A 26,457-nucleotide genomic window follows, 5' to 3' on the forward strand; every position below is an offset into this window, starting at 1 on the left:
TTGAAAATGAGAGATATGCGCTTGCTTTCTTATTTCTTTGTAAGCTCAGCTCATGGGAGGAGCAGAACCATCTGCGAGAGAGGCAGATCTGTTCCTAGGCCTGCAGGGTTTGATGGTCAAATCCCACTGGCAGATTAAGTGTCAGTTGCAGCTTGGAGATGGTTATGGTCAGGAAAAGGGTGAGTCAGGGAGTTGAACATTGGTAGCACTCGTCTCAGCTTTGTGGAAGGAAACAGAATTGTGTCACACAGATTTGCAGTATCATGGCCCCATTGCCAAGGTATCCCAACAGACTTTGAAGATTTTGATTCCACCAGTGCATCTACCCCTGTTGTGGAATTGGGTCTATCAGGCTGTGCTGGCCCAATGCTTTTAGACTTGACCCAGTGGGTTAATGCCTCAGTTGTTGAGGGAGTTTGGATTGATGTGTTACGCATATGTCCAGAACTAACTTGCCTGTTGCTACAACATAAGAGTTCATTGAAGGTTCTAATTATAATAGTTAACAAACTTTTACTTTCCAAATTAGTATGAATGCCAGTCTTTTTCCCAGATACCTTCATGGATTATTCCTGAGGACCTGTGAGGTTAGATGCATTCCTGCAACGTTCCTGAGGTTGCTATGCCTGCTCACTGCTAGCTCACTGCTAGCTCGCCACCTACTGAGGAATAAATAGAGATTCGGGGGCACACACAAGGTGGTACGTGCAACCTCTGGCCTTCAGCATCCTGGCAGTGGGCCTCAGGTACCTGCAGGGCCTCTTTGTTACTGCTGATGGAGGAGCCCCGAGGGAGGCAGGGCAGGGGTGACTACCAGCTCCCACTGGCTGAGTGCCTGGCTCCCTGCTTTCGGTGCAGATCTCCCTCCCTCCTCCAGTATCACACCTGCTCAGGGCTTCCCAGTGCCTGAGCTCCAGGGGTTCTGCTCCGTGTGCTCAGCTTCACCTGCACCACCTTCCTGAGGCTTTTCCTGTAGTGCCTCAATGAAGCAGGCCTGTGGCCTCTGTAATATTCTGTGCTTAGAACCATCCAGCCCCCCTGCTGGATGAGAACAGGTCACCAGTCTAGACTTTCTCCCTGATTTTGGTGAGTGTTTTCTTATGTTCAGACCTTGCTGAGGGCCCTACTAGTCCATTAGAATTGTTTTAATTACTCTCCATTTAAGGGAAGGAGTTGATTCCATTCCCTGTGTCACAGGAGATTCCTTTACTTCATAGATACTCTTGAATACAGTTTAATATGTGAGGGGGCGATATGATGTCCGGTGCCACCTGGCAACATTTGCAACCCCAATATAAATGGATATGGAGTGACCCCTAACTCTTCAGCTAAGAACATCCAAGGCCAGGCCCTCAAAAGTCCAGCTACATAGAGTAAATACAATCTGAGGGCTTCAGAGTGGAGTAGAGAACTGATTTTTCCTGAGGATCTCTGTCCAGTTGAGGTTCCAGAAATGGTACATTATGATTTTTGTGCTGTCTTTAAGGAAAATCTCATAAAAGATTTTTTAAGATTTTTTTAAAAATTTACATCCCTCTACTTGATGTTCCATGTCTTAGTCCGTTCAGGCTGCTGGAACAATACCGTGGACTGGGTGGCTTGTGAACAACAGAGATGTATTACTCACAGTTCTGGAACCTGGGAAGTCCAAGATCAGGGCACCAGCAGATTCACTGTCTGGTGAGGCCCCGCTTCCTGGTTATTGACCATCTTCTCATGTGTCCTCACATGGTGAAAGGGACAAGGGATCTCTCTAAGGTCTCTTTGGTAAGGGCACTGGTCCCATTAATGAAGGCTTCACCTTCGTGACCTAATCACCTTCCAAATGCCCTACCTCCTAATACCACCAATTTGGGGATTATATGTTTACATATGAATTTGGGGAAGACACAAATGTCTGGTCTATAGCAATCCATATGTAAAATTTTGATTATATAAAAGTAGGGGGGAAGTTTGTATCTAAAACATGGTGTAGTGAAAGGTAATTATTCACCATGCGACCATAGGCAAAGCTGCTAATGTGTCTAAAACAGTAAAATGGCTATGACAGTACTTAATTTGGAGCCATGTGGCCTCCGGTGCGACCGTTCTCACTCTGCGCCTCTCGACTTGTAAAGCTTTCAGTGGCTCGCTGCCAAACACAGCATACGTTCCAGACTCCTGCACAAGCGTGAGAGGTCTCCCGAGATCTGGCCTGTGTACTTTTCAGCACATCTCACCTGTCTTTACCTAGCCCTTTGTTGCCGCCTGTGAATTCCCCTGCACACACTACACTGGTCCCCATACTCATGTTCCCCACCTTTGTAGAAAACCGAAATGATTTTCTGGTTTCATATAGCAACAAAACCCCAGAGACAAGCTTTCCTTGTACAGTTCGTTACCAGCACTTGGCTGTCATGAGTGTCCTTATCAATGGGTGGAGAAAAATTTACTTGCCTGCAGGAAAAGAAAAAAAATGGCCAAATAACCACTCCTTTGTCATTTGATATTTATTCAGCAAACATTTATTGAGTACCTGCTGTTTGTTGGTACGGTGTTAGGAAGATGAGTAACATGAGTCTATAGCCTCAGGGAGTTCCCACTCTGGTAGAGAGAGGCAGACTCCTGAGCAGGCAGCAACAAAACCTTCTGATAAGTGATTTGCTGGGGCGACGGGGAAGTGCAGAGGGCTGTGGGAATACAGAGAAGGATCACCGACTTAGTACTGTAGAATACTTCAGAAGAAATGTTCAAAAGGTCAGCAGGTTTTATGGGACGAGTTGGCTAGATAAAGAAGAAAAGAAAAACGGGTATCTAATGGAGAGTATTGTTGGTGGCCCTTTCTAGGAAAGGGGTAAGGACTGATTTAATCTAATCTCATTTAAATCTCACTAGACAGTAAAACAAGCAGTTTACATTTTTTTCCATTCTTCTGGAACTTGTATGTGTTTTTGAAAAATGTTGTCAATATGGTGACAAGATGTTACCCCATTGAAATTGCCTGAATCTGTTGCATTGTTAGAATGATCCCGAGATGACTTGCAATGGTCTCAAGAAATTTAAAACTCATTGTGAACATGAATTGTCATTAGTGGAAAGATTAAGATGATCACAGTGAGTTGTGGTCATACCACAGCCTGGTGGTTGCCTATTTAAACCTTAATGTTCATCTTTTTTTCTCTTTTTTTCTGTCTTCACCAAAAAGAAAAAAATAAGAAAGGTATTAAATGTGTAATCTTAAGTTTTAAAAATATATTTTAAATTACCCTTCTCATTAGTTCTTGTGTAAAACTGTAATGGAAACTAGTTTAAATTTTTTTGTTACTTTTAGATGTATTCTCACATAATGGAAGGAAATAAGTTGAACATTTATGGGGGAATGATGAGTAAAAACTGCAAAATGATGATACTGTTTTTGAAATGGTCAGTTTTTACATGACTATTAAATGCTGCCTTTCAAATTTAGTAGAAATATGAGATGTGGAGATTTTCCTTTTTTTATTATAAAAAACAAGAAGATGGGGCGCCTGGGTGGCACAGCGGTTAAGCGTCTGCCTTCAGCTCAGGACATGATCCCAGCATTCTGGGATCGAGCCCCACATCAGGCTCCTCCACTATGAGCCTGCTTCTCCCTCTCCCACTCCCCCTGCTTGTGTTCCCTCTCTCGCTGGCTGTCTCTACCTCTGTCAAATAAATAAATAAAATCTTAAAAAAAAAAAAAAAAAACAAGAAGGTGAATCAGGGGGAAGCATGTAGCTTTTAACATATTTCAGAATCTCAAGTAGTTATGAAGTATGTTTTTGTCTGGTTAATAACATGAAACATTTTTTTTAAGATTTTATTTATTTATTTGAGAGAGGGAGAGAAAGCACAAGCAGGGGGAGTGGGAGAGGGAGAAACAGGCTCCCCGCTGAGCAGAGAACCTGGCGCAGGGCTCTATCCCAGGACACCAGGACTACAACCCGAGCTGAAGGCAGATGCTTAACCAACTGAGCCACCCAGGTGTCCCAACATGAAACATTTCTTACTGAATAAGAAGACTCTCTCTCTTTAAGGTTATGAGAAGACCGATGATGTCTCAGAGAAGACTTCACTGGCTGACCAGGAGGAAGTACGGACTATATTCATCAACCAGCCCCAGCTGACAAAATTCTGCAATAATCATGTCAGGTAGGAACTACCAGAGATCTCTGTGGGGCCAGCTGTCACAGCAGAACCCAGTCGAGGGGCCATCTCCCCTCTCTGGCCAAAACAAAAAGGCTTATAGAGAGAGCTTTCAGTTAAATCAGTCACTATCTGAGAGCTCACTGGAGGCAGTGTGAATTGGCTGTTTTCTCCATCTCTTAGCCATTAAGGAGATGTCAGTAAGAATCTGGGTAAACAGAAAGGATAAACAGCCGTACTCTACCAATTCTATATATAGTGCCTGAATAGCAAAAGCTGCTTATGGATAAATACCTTTGTCTCAAGCCTGTTAATAGAGTGATGAATTATTGTTTTTGGCAACAAGTTTTAACATTTTGGAAGAGGTCTTTGCAGTTCTTCACCAAGAACTCCTTTTTGTTAAATAGTCTTTAAATACTGGCTTTTGATAGTTGTAAAATTTAGTTATGGTGTCGAGGAATGGAGGGCTGTGAGAATTACTTCACTGTTACATTTTCCTTCCAACAACAGTATAAAAAGTAACACTGTTGTAAGCACTGTTCAGTAAGTGGACTTTGGAATGGAGTGAACATGAACACCCCCTTACCCCTTATGCTAGCCCAGTGTTTCTCCAGTGGCATAATTCCTGGATTTGAGAAATGCCCGTTTAAAATTAATATTTACAACTTCAAATTCTAGAGTAACTTTCTCAGTTTGGGGAATGTGGGATGCATTCCTGTAATCTCCTATTTTTTTAATTTTTTGAAGCTTTTTGTGGAAAACATTAAACATAAAAGTAAATAGCACAATGAACCTGGTTGTACCCATCGTCCAGCCTCACAATTATCAATTCATGTAATCTTCTTTCTATTGAAATAACAAGAAGAAGATTGGATGTTTTCAAGACCCAAGTGATGATATCTTACTGATTGTGGGCATAGCTGGTGTGCTCAGTGTGGAGTCCTAGCCAAGTTCCTAGAGGGACAATGAAGAAAATTTGACCAGAATCCTAGAAAACTTCCCCTTTTTCTGAAATTATCCAGTGAAGGCATCTCTGTTTAAAGTTCCTGGTCTTGCTCAAATTAATTTTTTTTGGTAAGGTTTTCTTTATTAAGGTATTATATACTATCCTAACTAAAGTTGCTCTTCTTTGTAAGCTACTCCTAGTATGTTAAAAAAGGATGATTGGCCAAAGAGAACAAAAGCTATTGTGCAAAATATTAAACTCTAACTATTCAATTCAACAATTCCTTTCACTCATTTTCATTTAGGTTAATGACCATTTACAATATTCTCCCAATTTGAAACAGAGGGAAAATGTTCGTCTAATTTTTTATATGATGATAGTAGAATTTTGTGAATGTGAGTACTAATTATGGAGTAATTAAGTTTTATGCTGCTTTTTGTTTTCTAGCACTGCTAAATACAACATAATCACATTCCTTCCAAGATTTCTCTACTCTCAGTTCAGAAGAGCTGCTAACTCATTTTTTCTCTTTATTGCACTGCTTCAGGTAAAGTCACGTCGTAAAACTTAAGTTCAAAGTCAAATGTTCAGATATTAACAAATGTTTTTGTTAAACTTCGGAAGATCGGTCGTGGGTTTATCTAAACATAGACAAGCTGGTTTGGGTGGACATTTCCAGCTCCTGCTGCAAGCAGTGTCAGAATTCCACTGACCTTTGATTCATTTTTATCAGCTTATTTTAAACATTCTGTAAATTTGCTATGGCGGGAAAGAAATTTGATGGTGAAGGGGGATGGAACTTTTTCTTCAGTATTAATTAAATACTAATTTATTGTAGTAACAGTAACAGTCAATTCTGAACCTTAGGGTATAAGAATTTCCATTTTAAAACTTGTTTCTTTTTGTATTTGCATTAGTAGTAATCAGGAATAAAAAGTTTCATTTTATTAAAAAAAATACATTCATTGTTAAAAAATAATTAGAAAACACAACAAAGCATAGAGAAAAAAATTAAAACTATTATTTTTCTGCCACTCAGAGGTAACTCTCTTAACATTGGGGTGTATAGCTTCCTGGTCTTTCCCCTCCCTCCCCCCGTATTGTTTATTGATTTAACCTCCAAAAAGAAGATCATAGAATACATATGTTTTATATTCTGCTTTAACCTTGTGATAATGTGTGGATATTTTCCCATGTGATTCGGTGTGTTTTTAGAATATCCTTTTTAATGATTATATGGTATTTAACTAACTCCCCTTTGCAGGTGTTAGTCCTGCACACAATAGCTTGTCATGAAGCCAGCTAACATGCTCTTCCAGCCACTTACTAGATATGAGCAAATTGCCTCCCTCAGTATTAGTCTGCCACAGTAGTAAAATCACTGAAGTGTATTTAAGAGGCACTAAGACTTGGTTGTTTTTAAACATATTATAAACTTGCTAATTCTCACTGGATTTCTTTTTTTTTTTCCCCCCCAAATAGCAAATACCTGATGTATCACCAACAGGTCGCTACACCACACTGGTTCCTCTCTTATTTATTTTAGCTGTGGCAGCTATCAAAGAGATCATAGAAGATATTGTAAGTATTTAATTTTTTCATAAGTAAATGTGACTTATTTTATATGCATGTTTTAAAATAATAGTATCTCTTTAAGTTTAATTCTTGACACAAGCTTTTTAAAATGCCGGTTCAACTTAAAAATGTGTAGAATATGCTCTGGAGTCCATTCCTCTTAGATTCTGTGGGATTACTGTGACAGAGTGCTTGTTAGAGTGTTCTCTACGTTTGTAGTTTAGGAATGAAAAATTAAATTTTTAATTTTTAATTGGCTTGGAGAGAAAACTATATTTGAACATTATTTTCAGTCATCCCCAGTTTTCAATTTGAACATTATTTCAAGTTAAACACAGTAACCTCCAAATTATCTCAATGTAAAGGGTCTTTTAATGTATGTTTTATTTTTAATTCATATGCACAATTTTCACTTTATTAAATACTTTTAATTCCTTTTTCATCTTTAGTTGTTCTAAGCTTCCTTTTATTTCATTGACAGTGATGACATTTGCTATTTTTATTATTCTGTAGTAGCTGAGGAAAGGGGAAGTCCGTTTCCTGTTCATAAAATAAGTTCCCCAAAATAAATTCAGACTTTTCTTTTCCTCTCTTACCGTTACTTTAACTGCCTTAGTTGAAGAAGTCAGTTTTTTTTCCTATGCTCTTTAAATACTTGACCTATCTGAAATGACCTCCTGTCGAGCCTTAGGCAAGTCAGATGGTAAGGCGAGGAAAGCCTGAGACATTCTTTAGAAAGCTCCAATTTAAACTTGCCCAAACATTTATATTATTTTTGTAGAGAATCAGATTGAAACGGGTCAAGTGTCCATTTAAATCATCAGTCTCAAAAACACCCAAGTGTGTAAGAGTACAGACAGAGGTTGTATGTCTGTGTGTGTGTGTGTAAAACATCGCAGTTCTCTTGATTGGAAATGGCACGCTTGATGGGGACCACAAGCTGAAAATTTCGGGGACTCTCTTTTTACCTGTATTGTTCCACACAGACTTACCATCCTTTAAATTGTACTTGGATCTAGCAATCCATAAGGACGGGTCTTCAGTATAATTTGCTCTTTCTTTGCCTCACGTACTCCCTTTTCTTTCTTTGCTGTAGTTTTGATTAAGCATATGTTATTTACTGCACTCCGTGCTGTTGTTTTTGCAAATGTTTTTCCCATTTAATTTCTTCAATAACTTTACAAGCTGGATATTCATCCCATTTTAAAGGTAAGGAAGCTAGGGCTTAGAGAGGTCATGAAACTTGTCCAAGAAATGGTTGGGATCAGATTCCTTCTCATCCAGTGCTCTTTTTCTGTATTGTGGCAAGTCACCGACAAAGGTATTAATCACATCTAGTGAGTCTCTGGGATCCATGTACTTGTTTTATATCCTTCACATGTATTAAGTCTTATAGCCACTCTTTAAAGGATTATTGGTATTATCTGCATTTTACAGATAAGGGAGAGGAGGCACAGAGAAGCAAGGTAACTTGCCCAGGGTCAGGCAGTTAATAACTGGGACTGTCAGAATTCAAAATAAGGCAGTTTGGTTCCAGAGCTCCACGTTATTATCACTGCTCTAGGCTGTCTGTCCTTTTTTCTTCTTCCCTAACAAAACTATAAGCTCTCTAGCTACGGTTTTTAGTACCCCTCTCTATGAAAATAAATGGTATATAAAATGATAACCAAGAGGGTGGGGTTTGTTTGTTTGTTTGTTTGTTTGTTTGTTTTTAACAGAACTCTTATTGGCGCAATGTAATTATTGGGTACTTTTAGAAGAGAGCTTATCAGGCACTTCCTGGAGGATGTAATAATAGTTGGGTGAGATAATAGTATTATGTGGAGTACTTTTCTAATAAAAATCATTATTAAGAAATTGACAAAATAGGTACTTAAAAATGGTTTAACAAGACATTTATATCAACTTATAGGTGATAGAAAGTTTGAAAACTTACTCCCTAGAAAAGGAAAAAATCAAATAGTTCAGATGATTGCCCAGAGAGCATCTTTATCAGTAATTATAATAATACATATATTTGTTCATTCATTCAACAAAATACATGAAGCAGTACTTAGGTGCCAAGAATTCACTAGCATATGTATTAGGATGTGTTCGACTTTTGCTGCGGTAATAATCATGTCCCAAATGGTGGTGGCTTAAACCTCAGTTTGTTTTTCACATCCTCAAAGACGCTGCAGGTTTTTATCTTAGAGGAAGGACGGGCAGCAGGCACCACTGCTCGCGTAGTCACTTAGGGACGCGGCTGAATCGAGTCTGCTGTGTGGAGCATTGGTGGTCACCAGAGCAGAGGAAAAGAGACGGAGCTCCAGAGGTTTGTGGCCCAGAAGTGGAGCACATCACCTCTACTTACAGCCTAATATTAGAACTAGTGACGAGACAAAAAGGAAGTTAATCTCGGTATCCATGAAAAGAAAAGAAAACGAGATATTGGTGAAGACTAGTTACATCTTCCACTAAAATAAAACACAGCTTACATTCCAGTAAACCTTCTTTTATATTCATTGAACATTCACAATAAAACAGAGTTGCCTCCAGGGCAGACACCTGACTTACCCCCATCCAGTGCATTCTAACTCTTGATGCTTTGCATAGCTTAACATAATACAATTTCCTGTTTTTAATGTGCAAGTAGCAAATGACATAAAAACTTAGTTGAAAATGCTCTAAAATTGGTGAAGAACTTTTAGTTTAAAAAAAAAAAACAGCTGCATCTTGTCAGATGCCGATTCTTACGGTAAGGGTCAAGATTGGTTGTTAAATAGATAATATTCACCACGTAAAACATGCCTTCTTTGCTATACACTTCTTAATTTAAACTCTGATAAACTTTATTCTTTATAAAACAGATAATTTTTTAAAGTCTCCAGTGTTCAGAGACCAAGTACTTGGAAGAGGTTAGCGAGGAAAAGTAGCCAGGATGCAACTTTCAGTCTAGTAGAGGAGACAGACATAAATCAAGTAACCACACCAGCTGTTGTAAAAATTAAATGATGCACTGAAGTCCTTAGAACAGTACCTAGTTCTAGTAAGTGATGAAAAAACGTTAACTGTATTATCATCATCCAAATATCCTTTTCACTAAAATACAGAAAATGGATTGGAAGGAAACAGGATTTAGGTAGAATACTAGAATATTATTCTGGCTGGTAGAAAAAGAAAATGAAGAAATCTTAGACCAGGTGGCATTGCAGATAAAGCAATATAGAAAAATGAATTCAATATCTTTTTAGAAGTAGAATTGACAAGACTTTTCAGTATCCAGTATGCTCCATACACTACTTAATTTTGTTCGCATTCTCTCTCCAACCACTAGAATGTGCGTTCCATGAAGAACAAGACTTTCCACTCTTGTTCATTGCTGTATCTTTACCAGTAGTAACGGGGCCTGGCTCATGATGTTTTGGAAACATTACTGAATGAAGAAGGATTGGATGGGAGTGAGAGGGAGAAGCAGCAGCTAAGGATGACTCTCCAGTTCCTGGTTTGAGCAAGTGGATGGAATATGGTTCCATGTCTGAGAACAAGGATCAAGGCTTGAGGGTTAAAGTCCTAGATTGCCTTATGGACACAGCTGGGGATGCCTTTGAGACTGCCAGAGGGAGATGTCAGGGAGGCTACGGAATATAACTGGAGCTCAGATGAGAGTCTTGGCTGGTGTATATTTATGTGTCAGTTACAATTGAAACTGCAGGTTTGGTTGAGCTGAGCTGGGAAAAGTATAGAGTAAGAAGCGAAGAGGGCTGGGGAGTAAGCCTTGAGGAATTCCATCACTGTATAACAAGACAGGAGACGAAGAAGGGACAAGGTACAGGTGGAACACCTGGGCAATGATAGATAAGAAAAGCTTAGGAAATGTGGGGGAAGGGTTCCCAGGAGGGAGTGGTCAACATTACATACTTAAGTATTCTAAAGTTCATGGCGATATTTATACAGTATAGTTTATTGGTGCACTGTCAATTAAATATTGATAATACTAACTAATTCATTAGCCCTCAGTGATAAGAAATGAATTCTCACTATAGGACAGTGGAGGTATTTGAACTCATGGAATAACTGTATTAATATTTTCTGAACTCTTCATTTTAGAAGGAATAATTGTTTGGGATCCAGAGATGCTTTTTTTTTTTTAATAGTTATAAGATTAGAATCTGCCTATCTGGATGGATCCTTACATTCAACACAATTGTTTCTTGACAAGCAACCTAATTTATTCTGTGGCAGGAAGGCCGAGGAAAGAGAGGCTCCTGTACAAGAATTCTCTGTAGATAGAAAGTAATGTTCAGGGTCTCCTTAGGTTTCACTAAGATTAAATTTCCTGTTTAAGTGGAATGTTTCATTAATTAGCTTTTATTTGTCTCCTTCAGTTGGAAGTCTATCTATTGTCTTTCATAGATGTGTATTGTTTTGGAAATATTTGCACCTCCTTCAAATATCTAAATTTGCTTTGGACCATTATTGTGGACCAAAATTTATTTTGGGTTACTTTCTAATTTTCTTAAGATCTTTATGAACAATAAAAAAAAGTAAGTATTTGAGAGTTTCATCAGTTATAAAATATTCTCTACAGATGCTACACATTTAAACTTTAAAAATTCATTTAAGAATATTAGCTGGTAAATCATAAGCTTACTTTTGGAAGCAGTGATTGGCCTAATGAAAGTCTACACTTTTACAGTTTTATTAGTGAGTGTTTTGTGCTCTGGAAAAGAATTGTAGTGTGTTCCTGCATATGGATGTGGCAAGAATTATTTTCTGCAAGCCTGCCACAGAGGCGTTTTGAATGCTGTATTTGTATTTTGTGCTGTTCAGTGGCTGATTGTTTGTGGGAACTGAGTTCACGCTGCCAGCTGTTAGGACGCTCCTCCGGAGTGTTGCTGTTTGGGGAGGAGTACTAATCCACAACTCTGGCCTTTTCCCTTGGAGAGAATGGTCGTATTTGCACTGTGATTCTAAAAACTATATTTCTTCTCAAATGGAAAGATTAGGAACACCTTTGTTTCACATTCATTCCAGCCCACCTTACAGTCAAGTCTACGGAGCTAAATCTGGCCTTGAGCTTTAACGATAGAATTTTTGAGCTCAGTTATTTATACTCAGCACTTTTCTGCAATGTCAACAGAGGTTGATGTGTTACACTTGATGCTGTAATTTGGACAGAAGCCATGGAAAACCTGTAGTTGAACTGTAGACAAGATAGCTTTCCCTGGCCACTCAAATTCTCACCTTTCCTCTGGCCTCTCATTTCTTTTACTCTCTGCTCTAAAACCCTGGCTTATGTGACTCTTCAAACTCACCCACCTAGACTTAGGCTAACTCACCTGTTTAGCATTTAATTTTTTTGGTGCTTTTGGGAGGAAGGAGAATAGGATCATGTGATTAGTGGCTCATGATGGGGAGAAGGAACCATTGAGAAGCAGTGGATGGTAAAGGCTTTATGCAAATGGTATATGTTTGGTTCTAGTCATTGACAGACATCAACATATCATTAAATTATGGAGGATGTATTCAGCCTAATTAGATAATGAATTTCATAAGATGCTGAAAATATTTCAGTACTACTATTAAATGGTAGTTATTACAGTTAATTCTCTTGGGCAATCTTCTTTTTTAAGTGAATTATTTAAGCAAAAGCTAAATCAGGCTTTTCTATTACATTAAAATTTCAATCTTACCTATATAATAATGTACGATCCTTCCGAGGACTGCACAGCTGTGCTCCCAGAAGAGGAGTATTGCATGAAGGTGCTCTAGATTGTGTTTTCAATTTTAAAATTCCCACATACCCTCCAATTCGTCTTATCACCACACTCCAGCATGCTTATAAAATTGATATGGCTATAAAAGGATAAAAGCCTTGAGAAACATAAGTTAAAAGAAATCTTTCTTGTTTGTAGATGCTACTTGGTTTTTATTAATCTCATCCACTTTTTCACGGTTTTTGTTTTTGCTTTTAAACTTTTAGAAACGACATAAAGCTGATAATGCAGTGAACAAGAAACAGACACAAGGTAGGATTTTTACATTTTATTTCTCTTCTCTGTCAAATATACTCACAGTAATATGTACAAATCACTTCAACTAAATGTAATTCAATTGAAAATACTGTGTATCTCTTAAGTTTTTATTCCAGGGTAGACTTTTTCTTTTGTAGCATTTATTAGCATGGCACTTAAATTCACATTAGAGTGATTTACAGTGGTAATACTGTTGAAAGATAACATTTTTAATACATTTAAATGCCTCATAGCAATGTATTCCGAAATAGTGTCCATGAAATCAGCAGTTGTTTTGACATGTTAAATGCTGCAACATGTCCATGTTTTGTTGGTGATCAATAGATGTTACTCTAGGTAAGATTTATAGAAAACAGTCAGATGTGATGTTACTTGTTAAAAGGCATGTGGGAAGTACTTTGTGTTATCCTGTACACACAGATGATATATGTCCAGAAGTAAATAAAACAAAATAAATAAAACAAAAACCAGGCCAGCTTCTAGGAAGCCCATGGCTCTTTTGTTGTGGTTCTCTTTTTGACACAGCAAAAACCAAAATGACCTTTAACACAAGACCATAAATAGACTATAATGCTCTTAGATTAAAAAAGGAAATACACAGGAACATGTGAAATAGACATATTATCCCATCCCTGAGCTTGCCCCATCTGAGAATCTCATCTCTCGCTGAAGTTCCCTGATGGGATAAGGATCAGCCATGTCTGCCAAAATTAGCTGGTGATTAAAAACAGTATTTTTATACTGCTGTGATTTTTATGCAACCCTGCCAGATACCCTGCTTTTCTTCCAAAGGGACATCTGCTCATGCCTTCCACTAAAAGGATTATCTGCTGATTTTTGATACATTTGAGGAAGGTGCATTTATTATGGTATCACCTAATAAATTAACAAAATATCTTCTGAGAGATTATATTATTTATTATGGAACATGTGAGAAAGCACAAGATGGGAACTATATAAAAGCACAAGGGTAAGATATGCTTATGTGTGGATCAGAACGAAAGGTTTGGATTACATGATCTCAATGTCTCTGTAGATTTTTGTGGCAAATCATGGTCCCTGTGGTAAGCCCTACACAGATCTAAAAGAAGGAGAGGAAATTGTGAGGTAATTTGAGGTCAATCTTAGGGAACACTTAGGGAACACTTGAGTCTTAGGGAACACTTTGAATGAGCAGAGGTGTTCAAATGGGAAGACATTACATGTGTGTTGAGTGAGAAAGAGGGAAGAGAGGTTATCTTGAACAGAGATGAAGAAGGCTGCTGGATTGCTTTGTTGAACCATTGAAGAAAGAAGATTCTTCATTGAACCAGATGAAGAAAGAAGATTCATGTCAAAGGGAAGCAAACACGTGATTAAAAAGGAATGCCAAGGTCAGATTTTCCAGGGCCTGAATGCCAACCCAAGGAGATTCCAACTTTTCTTGAGTATACTGAGTAGCTGTTGAAGGTTTACAAGCCAAAGAGAGACAGGGTGACCATCCAGATTGAAGTTGGAGAACAGAAAACAGAATAGAGTAAGAAGCTATTAGTAGCCTGGGGACTAAGAACTCTAGGAATTTGGGTGGGAAGAGACAACCATAGGAATTGAAAGGGGAAAAAATCCAGATGTTGCTGGTACTGGTATTTTGGACAATATGCAAAAATATATTTGCATTTGTTACCATGTTGCTTAGGATATTCAGTCACAGCTTTTGAACCAAAAATATGTAACTGTTTTTCCAATACATAATGTATCTTGTAGCTATCTATAAGAGCTATTTTCAGGGACTAGCAGTTATTTATCTTCAAGCCTTAGCCCAAGAAATCCATATGGTATGTTTAAAGAGCAACCATCATAAACTATGATGATTTTAGGCTACTATTCCTTGTATGATGGGTTCTCCAATTTTCTGGGTACTTATCTACTTCCCAAAATACTCACTTTTGTCTCCTATTTAGAGAAAATATTCTTTCTTGGTTATCATTCTTGGTTCATCTGTTTATCCTGGATTAACAAGATTAGCTGTATGGCTAAAAATGAAGAACAGGCAAGAGAGGGCAAGCTGCTATAGTGTATATAAAACTCAGGTCAAAAATAAAACATCAGGGCTTAATAGCTATAAAAACCATTTCAACAGCAGAAAACTTGAGAATTCTATATCTAAGAAATTCTGACTTTTAGTTTGATACTTAAGTTTATTTTCTGAGGGAATAGTATTTTTTTTCTTTGCCTCGTTGAATGTCAGTTTTCTTTTTGTTTTGCAGTTAATAGGAGATAACAGAAATGTTTGAGTAGGATACTGTTTGCTGTCAGATAACCGAAATTGCTTAATATGAAAGCCATCTGTTGTCACTAGACCAGAATGAAATTCAATTTGCTTTCCTGAATTGAGGCAAGAATGGGTGTAGGAGTGGGAAGGGGGGGGGGGTATTTTTGACAGATAATTAATTTTTGACAGGCATTTGAAGTATTTAACTTAAATTTTCATTTTATAAATGTTTACCAAGATCATGTAATATGTGAAAGGATACCTTTCTGTCAGATTCAAATATTAATCCTCTTTTCTTACAGAAATGAGTATTTTGTCTCCTTATTTTACATCAAAGCACTAGAGTGACTTTTTTCTGTCATTCCCTAATGACTCCAAAAATATAAATCCATAATTTCATTTACAACATTTTCAACCATTTGACTGTAGACTATCTGATGCCTCATTTTCATGAACTAATGAATCCAACCAGGATTAAATTATGGATTTGGGACCTAACTCACAACTTCATAAACTTCACATTTTGAGCCTATCATCAATACTTATGGGAACCAGTCATTTCTTGTCCTGGAGATATAGAAGTTGCTTATGTAGCTGGTTCAGTGGCTGGCAAATGGAAAATTGTATATTGCTCTCTGAGGACCTACCTGCAGAGGGAAAGCAGAATAAATTGATGGTTGGAAGTCTAGGGAGTATGTCTTTGAGTGCTGTGGTTCACTCCTCCCAATGAACTGTGATTGCTTCTCTGGGCTCCCATGTTTTTCTTACTTGATGGTTTGCATGTACTAGGTAGGTGCACCTTCTTTCTCATTTTTGTATTCCCATAACTCTTAGTCCAGAGGCCCGTATGCGTGAATGAACCACTCTCCATATAGATACTTGAGTACAGACAAAAAAGCAAGAAGAGACTAGAAACAAAAGGAGCCTTCTTGAAAATTCATTATCTGGGGTGTAAGCAAGACGAAAGGCAGTGTTTTCAAAACACTGTGTCCGAGACTGTTTTGCAGGCACTGATAAAATGCTAATGTGCTGGAAGCTTTTGCTGTCTCTCTACCTTCTCTGTTGAAGTCATCATATCATTGCTTTGCCTCCTATGAACATGGTACTGTGTCCACTTATCACTTCCATTACCCAAAGCTCCAGATCACTGCCAAATTCAGAATGTCCTGGTTTTCTTTGCGTCTCAGCTTACCTTCATTTTCTCAGATTTCTTCCTCAATATTTGAACTCAGAGTATTTGATATGCCTCTCTCCATGTGTCTACACACACACACACTGGGGGCAGTCTCTCCCTGTTCTCCCTCATCTGGGTTGTTTTGCCAAATTTAGCTCTGCGGGAGCTTGTAAATTGTAAATTCATTATTAGCATTATAATAGGTAAATTGAAGACAATCTCTGTCTGAATTTATGATAGTGGTTGAGCTAGTTCTCTTTTTAAATTATAAACATATGTTTATATTTTTTTCATGAAGTGTGCTGTTATGGCAAGTGTGCCAATATTTCAGGTGGAATGGTAGTTTCACATAAAATCACAATACAGAGGCCTGGGAAAAGATGGGGCTCAAGTGCGGACTAAAAAAGATATTTAGGACCTTAAAAATTAAAATTAAAAATGCCCCCTAAGGGAATAGATTTGCTTTTTTTTTTTTAATTCCAGGTTTAGATCTCTTCCCTGAAGGCTGATGTGTATACATTCCACCAGTGAGAATAGATGGCAGATAACCTGTGGTTCCTGGCAGCCCATCAGTCACCTAGTTTGATGCCGTACTTGAACGAGGACCACCATTAATTACTAGTTAGATTGTTTCGGACCTTGCTTTCTTATGTAGCAGACATCAGAGTAAGTTTTTAATAAAGCTGTTTTTTCTCTGTTTTCATTGAGAAAAGGACAACAGCACCTAGACATGTAGCTAAAAATACCAGATCTCATCTTTAGCTGTATCTTCTGGCCTGGGAGCTACCGCAGCCTTTTCGGAAGTGGGATTGAGGTGGTGGTCTCTGATACCCACCAAGGAGGCTGCTTCCTGCAGGGCCCATAGTTACCTCTCTCCTGTGGGAAACCAGTTCCCCTTTAAAACCCTTTGTGAGAAAGGTGTGGCATTGGCCTGGGGTAGACTGTGTTTCCGGATGGTAAGCCTGAAACGACCTACTAACAGGCCAAATCCGTCTGGAGGAGTTCATTCCATGCTAAGGGACTTAAGACAGCACCAGTTTCCTGCCCACTGAAAAAGCCAGTGTTTGCCTTATGTCTCCCTAGAGGGGTCCCCGTGTCGGATCCATCCAATAGGCCTAGACAGATGCTCTGCCCCATGGGCATCATCTTACCTATAAATAGCTCTTAGGGAGTATTGTTTCCATGGTCTTAAACATTGCGCTTAAAAACTGAGCATGCGTGTGGTCTAAATTACGTTTTCAGACACCTATAAGATTGTAAATATTTTCAAATTATTGCAAAGATCTTAGGGTTGTATAAATTGAACTGATTAGGTATTTTCAACAGTAGCTCTAGGCAAAGAGCCCACATTTTTTTGAGGGGAAATAGAACCCCAGATTGTCTTTCATTTGTTCCATGAATAAAAGTTGCACGCTGAGGAGCAGAAAGCTGCTGAGGAAATGTGGGGCCATTGTTAAAGTAAGAGGAAGAACAGGTGCGACTCTGACCAAGCATTAGCTATTTCAACTTGCGCAAGTCCTCACTGAACATCTACCTTGCAGAAGACCCAGTACAGAAAATGCAGAAAGAAACCAGGCTGCATTCTTGTCCTCCATGAAATTAGGATCTGGCCGAGAGAGAAGATGCTCGCTAAAACCACGGTGCAGGATAGAACAACTAGTAGGGGCCAAACGAGAGAGGTAGGAATTCCAAAATGTCATTTTCGAGGTTCATGTAGGATGAGTGGGCTTTTCAGTAAACCGAGCTATTGGGATGGCAGCAGTGGGTGATTCAGGAGGAGGTGGGAAGGCATGAGATGTATCCTGGGAATAGCAAATAGTCTATTTTGGCCAGAACAGAAGATACCTGTCACAGAGCAATGGAGGCAGGGATAAAAAGGCAAATTAGGGTCCTTTTTTAGAGGCTTTTGAAAACCAGGGTGGAGAAGTTGGAAAGAATTAGTGAGGAGTGTGGCTATGTTCCGAGTTGTACTTTTGAAAGAATTCGACAGCTGTGTGGAGAGGGGGATGTGTGAGGAGCAGAGAGATTGACTTTGGATCAAAGGGAGGGGGGCTGGGCGGTGATGATGGGAAGGCAAAGGAAAATGCACAGCAGAGAGATCCAACTGGACTCAGCGAAGGAGAGAGAATCTTGTCAAGCACCAAATGCTGCCAAATTAGACTGGGACACCCACTCCAACCAGCATTTAAGAAGTCACGATTCTTTACAGGAGCTCCAGCTCTAAGCTGCAGAGCCCCAGCAGAGCTGTGAGGACCAAAGCCCGGTTGCAAGAATGGTGGAATGATTGATTGCCTAGGCAGTGGAGGGAGATCTTTCTTTCAAGGAATTGTTTGATTAAGTGAAGAAAAAAGCAAATGATTCATGACTCTGGGAGCAGGATTGAGCAAAAGCATTTTGAGAAGAGGGAATGGCTGACCCTTGTGCTCTGATCATGTCATCTTACCCATATTTTTGTTTTTATAAGTCACTTGTTCAAAAACAGCTTTCTGGACATGCCCATAGAGTTTCTCTAGGCCTCACCAGGGCCCCAGGATTTCATTCTTTTTTTCTTTTTTTTTTTTAAGATTTTATTTATTTATTTTGAGAGAGGGCAAGAGAGAGAACGCAGGAGCGGGAGCCTGAGGGGCAGAGGGAGAGGGAGAAACAGGTTTCTGGCTGAGTGTGGAGCCAGACATGGGGCTCGATCCTAGGGCCCTGGGATCATGACCTGAGCCGAAGGTAGACATTGAAGCGACTGAGCCACGCACATGCCCTGTCAGAGTTTCATTCTTAAGAAACTCTCAGTGATGCTGCTGCTGCTGGAGAGGCTGGTACATTGTTAAAAGTTTCACAAATGAGGTGATAGAAGTAGTATCAACTAATTGAAAAGCCATATATAGAATACGGATGAGAGCAGAGTTCAGAAAGTTCCATTCTTCTTTTTTGTTGGTAGACTGTAAGCAGATCATTGTTTAACTTGACTTTTATATGCGAATTCAGGGAGGACAGTTTTGGGTAACTTCAATTTTTGCCACTAAGAGGTTTCTGCCTTACAGTTGTCTTTAGAATGTAAGGGTCTACATAGTGAATGAATTGACGCTTTGATATGGGTATGATGGTTTTCTTTCTTTGCCAAGTTCAAAGCCATGGTCTCAGCTGTGCCCTGTCCTTCTCAGTGCACTAAAGCTCCTCTTCAATGCTTACAACCACGCAGGAACTGGGGTGTGCCACCTCTGTTGTGGTTTCTCTGTCCTCATCAGGAATGCCCGTCATCCTTTGGATAACTGGCCTTTTGTTACCCACTTCAAGAAGTAGAATGCTTGTCCGGGAATGGCACCCCAGTGATTCTTTCAGTAACAGCCCCGGTGGCAGACTGTTTCATTTGCAGTGGTGACAGCTTATCTCTGAGCAGCCAGTATTAGACTCTCAGTGAGCACCTGTAACTGTGCAACATTTGATTGAGTCCTGAGAGACCGCCACTTTCTCCAGGGTCTTTGATTAGGAAACTCCCAAGGGACTCTAACAGAATGTTTTCATTTCAAAAAAGAAACCCATTACAACAAAGCTGTTAAGTAGTATCCCGCTGAGTAAAAACAGGTGACATTTGAGGTATTTGTTTAAAGTCTGAATTCGCCTCTGCATACTGTCAGACTAATTAGCGGGTTGAAAACCGTAGCAGGTGTGTTTGGCTAGAACTGCAGAGAGAGGAGTATTGCATTTAAAAGAAAGAGCTATTAAAGCACCAGAGGACGGGCCATTCTCATAAGTCTGCCATAGCTCGCTCTCAGTCCCCTTCACCAGGCATCACTAATCATCCCCACAGCGCACTTCTTGAACTCTGATATTCTAGAGGGTGTAAAATAGGTGGGCATTTGGCCCAGGGAAGCTAAAGGCTCAGAAAAGGACCCAGCGTAATTTCTCGCTTCCTCTAAACCTGGTTGGAGCTGGGTCAGAGGAGGTCAGTGATTAAAAATAACTGTGTTGCTATTTCAGTCACCAACATATAATAACATGCGATATGGCTTATTTTAGTGGTTGTATGGCTGGGTGTTTAAGAACCATTTCCGAAGTAAAGACAACTGTAAATTATGTGATTGACTTTTATCCTTGGCCAGTAGTCAAGCCTTGATTTTGTACACAGAAACCTTTTCTATGTTGTGAGCTGATTTTTAACTTCACCAGAATTCTATGTTATTCCCTATATCCTAAGATGGGTCTAGCCTCCAGTTTGAAGAAGCTATGCACTTCCAGTCTTTATTTCTGGGTTCTAGTTTTATATTTCAAGAACAAAAGAAAGGAGGAAGAGGAGGATAAAAACCTGTTCTCAGTTCTTACGAGCCTCCAGGTGTTGGTGATACTGATGCTGATGCTGAGGTCCCTGGACCGCTCGTTGAGCAGCGAGAGTCTGTGGTACAAAGAAATGTTACTGTACTTGGTTAGGATTCTAACTCCGTGAAGAGACATAAAAGTAATTTACACTTTGATCAATCCAGGCCACTGTAACCTTCAGAATAAATCAGTACCCGTCAGATTGATGAAAATCAAATGACTGATAACAATTTGTGCTTGTCTAGGGTTATAGTCAGTGGAACTTCATACATTACTAGTGAGAGTATGGACTGCAGACGATTCTTAGGGAAATAATCTGGTTATATCTGATAAAAGTTTAAACACAAATGCCCTACAGCCAGCTGCCCTTTTTAGGATCCTGTCCTACAGAATACAGTCATATAAATATATTTCAGTGCTGTTTGAGGTGGTAGGAAAAAAATGGAAGTCAGGATTCCCATTAATCGGAAGGTAGTTGAATACATTAGGATAGAGCTGTTGTGTAAAACAGTTGTCTCACAGCCGGACTGGCATAGCTCTGTGCTTATCTCTGGGACACCTGGCAGAGAGCAGAGCACGATGGACAAGCTGGTGATATATCATGTGCTGTATAGGGTTTGAAACTCCCCTGGTGGCACCCAAGACCAGCTTCTTTACTTAGTCTGTGGCTGTGTATAGATTGATGGCTTACTTGGTTTAACCTGTTATGTAGTCTGCCTTGGCTAATTGGGGCTACAAAAGACCCCTTGGAAACTTTTCCCCAGGCTTCCTTGAAATTAAGATTTATCATACATATCGTGGAGGTTCGAAATACACCTCCTAGGTGAATATGACAAAATGTCCCAGGAGACATGTCCTGGGGAACTGTTTCTGGAGGTTTCTCAGGCCCCTGTGCTTTCCTTTTTCTGCTGTATCATATGCTTTACTTTCAGGAAGCTCTTTGTGGATATATCCTCTAGAATCTCATGAGACTGTTCAGTCATCTGACCCCCTGTAACGGGTGTGTCCTTATAGTGGTTTGTTTTTCAAAAATGGGTCATCTCTGCTCTGTCCATGTATGTATGACATGTTAAGTGGAAAACCAAGCTGTAGAGAAGGAAATTTTTAGAGGAAATAAAACAAAAGTCCACATGTTCATGTTTGTCTAGAGAGAGGGATGTGAGCATGCATCAGTTAGTATTCCTTCCATTAAGAAAGTGGCATGAGGGGTGCCGGGTGCCTGAGTCGGTTGAACGTCTGACTTCAGCTCCGGTCATGATCTCAGGGCCCTGGGATTGAGACCTACGTTGGGTTCCCCAGGCAGTGGGGAGTCTGCTGACACCTCTCCCTCTGCCCCTCCCCCTGCTCATGCGCACGCTCTCTCTCTCTCAAATAAATAAATAAAATCTTCTAAAAAAAAAAAAAGTGGCATGAGATGAGAGAAGGTCAGCTTTCCTGTCATAGAGCTCTATTTGGCTTGTTATAAACATGCATTGATTTTTTTTTTGATAGAAAATATTGTCCACTGAATATGTATTTAAAAGTTTCTTAGACAGGGGCACCTGGGTGGCTCAGTCAAGTGTCAGACTCATGATTTCAGCTCAGTTGGTGATCTCTGGGTCCTGAGATTAAGCCCCACCTCTGGCTCAGGGCTCAGCGTGCAGTCTGCTTGAGATTCTCTCCCTCTCCCTCTCTCTCTGCTCCTCCCCTTGCTCGCACACACTCTAAATAAATAAATAAAACTTTAAAAAATAATAAAAAAAGAAAAGTTTATTCACCATGTAAATTTCTGCAGCAGGCCACATTTCCCACGTATCTCTTCAACAATGAATTTTCAGGAAACGTTTGGGTGGAGTCAGAGAGCCCCTAGGAGGTAACATAGGAGGGCAGGTGAATTGACAGACAAGTGCAGAAAGGTGGGTTAGGGGAAGGAGGTAGATAGGTTCGAATGTGCAGAAAGAAGTGATGGGTGGTGCCTGGATGGCTCAGTTGGTTAAGCATCCTGGGATCAAGTCCCACATCGGGCTCCCTGTGCCCTCTGCCTGCTTCTCCCTCTGCCTGCCGCTCTGCCTACTTGTGTGCCCTCTCTCTCTTTCTCTCTCTCTCAAATAAGTAAATCTTTAAAAAAAGGGGGGGGGGAAGTGATGGGAGCAAGGTTGAGGGGGAAGGAGCAGCAGGGAAGGAAAATGGAGACATGAAGCAGATTTGCTGGATTGTTTTCCATGGTTCTGCAAAAAGTACCACAGGTTTCCACCCTTGGTAGTGGAGACAAGACTCCCTGGCATGGTCTGCTGATTTTGGGAAACCTGTTATGTGACACTTCCATCCTGTGCAGGGGGACCCAGTAGAATGGTTCGGGCTGTTTTTAGATGTGAACTAACAAACGTCTGCCGAGTGACAGCATTTCAAGGAGGGCTAGTTTATTATTATTTTTTAAGATTTATTCATTTTATAGTGAGAGAGCATAAGTGGGAGGAGGGGCAGAGAGAGAGAATCCTCAAGCAGACGCCCCGCTGAGCACAGAGACCATCAGGTGGGGGGCTCAATCCCAGGACCCTGAGATCATGACCTGAGCTTAGAACAAGAGGCCAGAGTTTAACTGACTGAGCCACCCAGATGCCCCCTAGGAGGGCTAGTTGAGATTACAGATCTGGGGGGGGGGGGGGGGCCTGGAGCTGACATCAGAGGACACTCATGTTTTAGTGCATCCGATGGTTACATAAACATTTCCAACGGCTCCCACTGGAATCATTTTAGGAACTTACAAAACTGAGAAGTCTATTTTAAGCAATGTTTAAGTAGTTCATTGGCATCTTTTTATGTAGCTATTTTTTATTGAGTTATAATTCACATCCATAAATTCATTATTTTCAAGTATACATTTCAGTGTTTTTTCATGTATTCACAAAGTTATAGACCCATCACCTATGATTCCAGAATATCTTCATCAACCCAAAAAGAGACCCATATACGGAAGCATTCAATCCCCACTCCCCTCTTCCATGAGCCCCTGAGATCCATTAATCTACATTCTGTATCTATGGATTTGTCTACTCTGGATGTTTTATACAAATGGTATCACATAATATGTGGCCTTTTTTATCTGGCTCTTTTCACTTAACATACTTCAGGATTCATTGACATTGTAGCATGTATCAGCGTCTCATTCCTTTTTATGATTGAATAATATTCCATCATTTGAATGTACCCCATTTTATTTAACCGTTCATTAATTGATGGACATTTGGGTGGTTACTACTTTTTGGCTATTATGAATAATGCTACAATAAACATTTGTGTACAGGTTCTCATGTGAACATATGTTTTTAGTTCTCTTAGATATTTACTTAGGTATGGAGTTTCTGGGTCATGGTAGCTCAGTGCTTAACTTTTTTGAGGAATTGCCAATGTGTTTTTCTATGTAGCTATTTTTTTTAAACATTGTGTGTATGTTGTTTTTAACATGGGACCTACTGGGAGGCGGGTTGTATCTTTAGTAAATCTATGTAACTATTCTTGTGGCTTCATAGGGTCCCAAACATACCAGTGGATCCAGCTTTCCATTCAGCAAGTATTCACTGAGCACCTTTGTGTCACTGTTTGTGATACTGTGAATTGAGCAGTGAACAGAGTAGAGAATGTTTCCATTGTCACAGATCTTACAGGCTGAGGCAGGAGATGGCCCTTACATAAATCATCTCACAACTAAATATATAGTAAAACTGTCTTAAGTGCTCTGCAGGAAAAGTGCAAGTTGCTTATTTAGACTTGAGGGTAGTGGGAAAGGAGTGGACATCATGAAATGTCCCCTGAAAGCTGAAGATCAAGATCTGGAATTTATGTAGGAGTTTTCTAGGTGGGGATGGAGGAAAAGAGTGTTCCAGTCACAGAAATGTGCAGAGGATTTGAAGCAGGAGAGAGCATGTTGCTTTCACACAGAGGGCTTGGAGAGAGGGCCAGAGGCAGAGGCAGGAGGTGGTGGTAGAGAATAGGCAGGAGCTGCTCATCAAGGGCCTTCTAGATGCTTGGAGTTATTTTATGAGCCAAGAGGAGCCAGTTGAAGAGTTCTGAGCAAGGGGTGACCTAATCTTGTATATGTATGTGTGTGTGTGTATAAGGATATAGGGACTGATACATAATAATCCATAGTTGTACATGTATGTAAAATCATTATATGCAGTCACTATAGCTATGCTGTAGAAACTAAATTTGAAAGAGATTGAGGGTGAATGTGGGAAACTAGTGTCAGGCTAGCTGGGACATGGTGGTTACTTGAAGTAGGAGTGCTGGTGCTGGTGGAGGAGATAGTTTGGCAGAATTTGAGATGCTTAGGGCATAAAGTCGACAGGACATTTTTAGTAGTAAAAATTATTCCTGATTTTCAAAACAGTTTTTTTCCATAAAATCAGAAGATTTAAAAAGTGAAGAGATGAACAGTGAGGCATATGAGCATAATAAAACTGCCCAGATCACAATACATCATTAATGAGAAGAATTTAAGTTTCTTAGAATGTGTTGCTAAAAAAAAAAAACAACAACAACAAGGGATAACTGGGTGGCTCAGTCAGTTAAGTGACTGCCTTCAGTTCAGGTCATGATCCCAGGGTCCTGGGATCGAGTCCTGCATAGGGCTCCTTGCTCAGTGGGGAGCCTCCTTCTCCCTCTGCCTGAGCTCCCCCTGCTTGCTCACTCTCTCTCTCTCCCTCCCTCCCTCCCTCTCTCCCCCTCTCCCTGATGGATAAATAAAATCTTTAAAAAAATAAATAAAAATAAATAAATAAATAAAAAACAACAAGAAAACCCTACCCAAACTAATAAATAAATGTGACAAAATTACAAGATGACAAGGTCATTGTATGAAAGTTTAATTCATTTCTATATACTACCGTGGGGAATGGAGTAAAAATACCATTTACAATATAAGAAAAAGTTATTAAATATCAATAAATAAATCTGAGAAATACCCATACACTGTAAACTACAAAACATATCAGAGAAAAGTTAATGAAGATGTAAATAAATGAGAGGTACAGCTTGTCTATGAATTGAAAGACTCACCCCAAATCAAAATCCCAGGAATCCTCAAATCCCAAAAATTAATGATTTGATTCTTAAATTTATATGGAAGTGCAAAGAACTTAGAATAGCCAAAACAGTATTTAAAAAGAACAAAGTAGAGGACTTACCTAATCTCAAAACTTACCATAAAGTTAGAATAATCAAGATGGTGTATATTGTTATGAAGATATGCAAATTGATCAATAAAATAAATACAGTCTAGAAATCTATTTACTATAGCACCACGTTAATTTTAATTGGAAAAAGTCAAGTCTTTTTTTCACCTAAAGGAAAAACGCGTGGGTTTTTATTTTTCCTCAAATTTTTATTTAAATTCCAGTTAACATATGGTGTAATATTAGTTTCAGGTGTAGAATTTAGTGATTCATCACTTACATACAAACAGAATCTCAGGTGCATACTGTATGAGTCAATGTATATGAAATGCAAGACTAATCTATGGTGACTATATTTGCCTCTGGGGATGAAGGGACGGATGATAAAGGAGCATGAGGGATCTTTCTGGAGTTTTATATCTTGTGAGTGGTGGATTCACAGGTGTTTGCAATTTTCAAAACTCACTGAACGAAACACAGGATCTGTACATTTTTCTATACCTCGGTTAACAAAAGAAAACCTCGTAAGCGTGAGCCAGACAGTTGCCCTAAATAAGGGAGGCAGGCTGGTCCTGACGCAGCAGGAAACCATGACCGCAGTGATAGAATGGTGAGCCTCCTGGAAGGAGGCGGCCACTGCTCTGGTCCAGCCACAGGCGGGAATTGATGGACCTGAGCTTTCCGGATAAGCGGATGTCTTTGTTTTCATGCCAAATCTCAGTTGTAGAACTATAGGACAGTGAGTTTTTAAAAACTTAAGTATTGCGATTGGAGGAGTGTTTACTAATAGAGGATAGAATCAGAAGAGAATAAATGACAGTGAAGGGCTCTAGCTACTATTGAACAGTATTTTTCTAATTTAAAGTACTGCAAAGTTTAGCACCATTATT

General features: G+C 39.6%; 1 protein-coding gene across 5 annotated transcripts in view; it reads left to right on the forward strand.

The window, feature by feature from the left end:
- The window catches only part of ATP8A1 (ATPase phospholipid transporting 8A1), a 224,253-nt gene that overhangs the window by 31,774 nt on the left and 166,022 nt on the right, over positions 1–26,457 (forward strand). For 4 of the 5 annotated variants that reach the window (XM_045816092.2, XM_045816093.2, XM_045816091.2 and 1 more), the window contains exons 2-5: positions 4,035–4,149; positions 5,537–5,636; positions 6,572–6,670; positions 12,630–12,675. In XM_045816092.2, the coding sequence (XP_045672048.1) occupies positions 4,035–4,149; positions 5,537–5,636; positions 6,572–6,670; positions 12,630–12,675 (360 nt within the window). Of the gene's footprint in view, positions 1–4,034; positions 4,150–5,536; positions 5,637–6,571; positions 6,671–12,629; positions 12,676–26,457 lie in introns of those variants that run through there. The other variant, XM_087864166.1, reaches the window with a different exon arrangement.

The sequence above is a fragment of the Ursus americanus genome, chromosome 8 (assembly GCF_024610735.1).
Source record: "Ursus americanus isolate L20-20 chromosome 8, mUrsAme1.1.p, whole genome shotgun sequence".
NCBI classification, from domain to species: Eukaryota; Metazoa; Chordata; class Mammalia; order Carnivora; family Ursidae; genus Ursus; species Ursus americanus.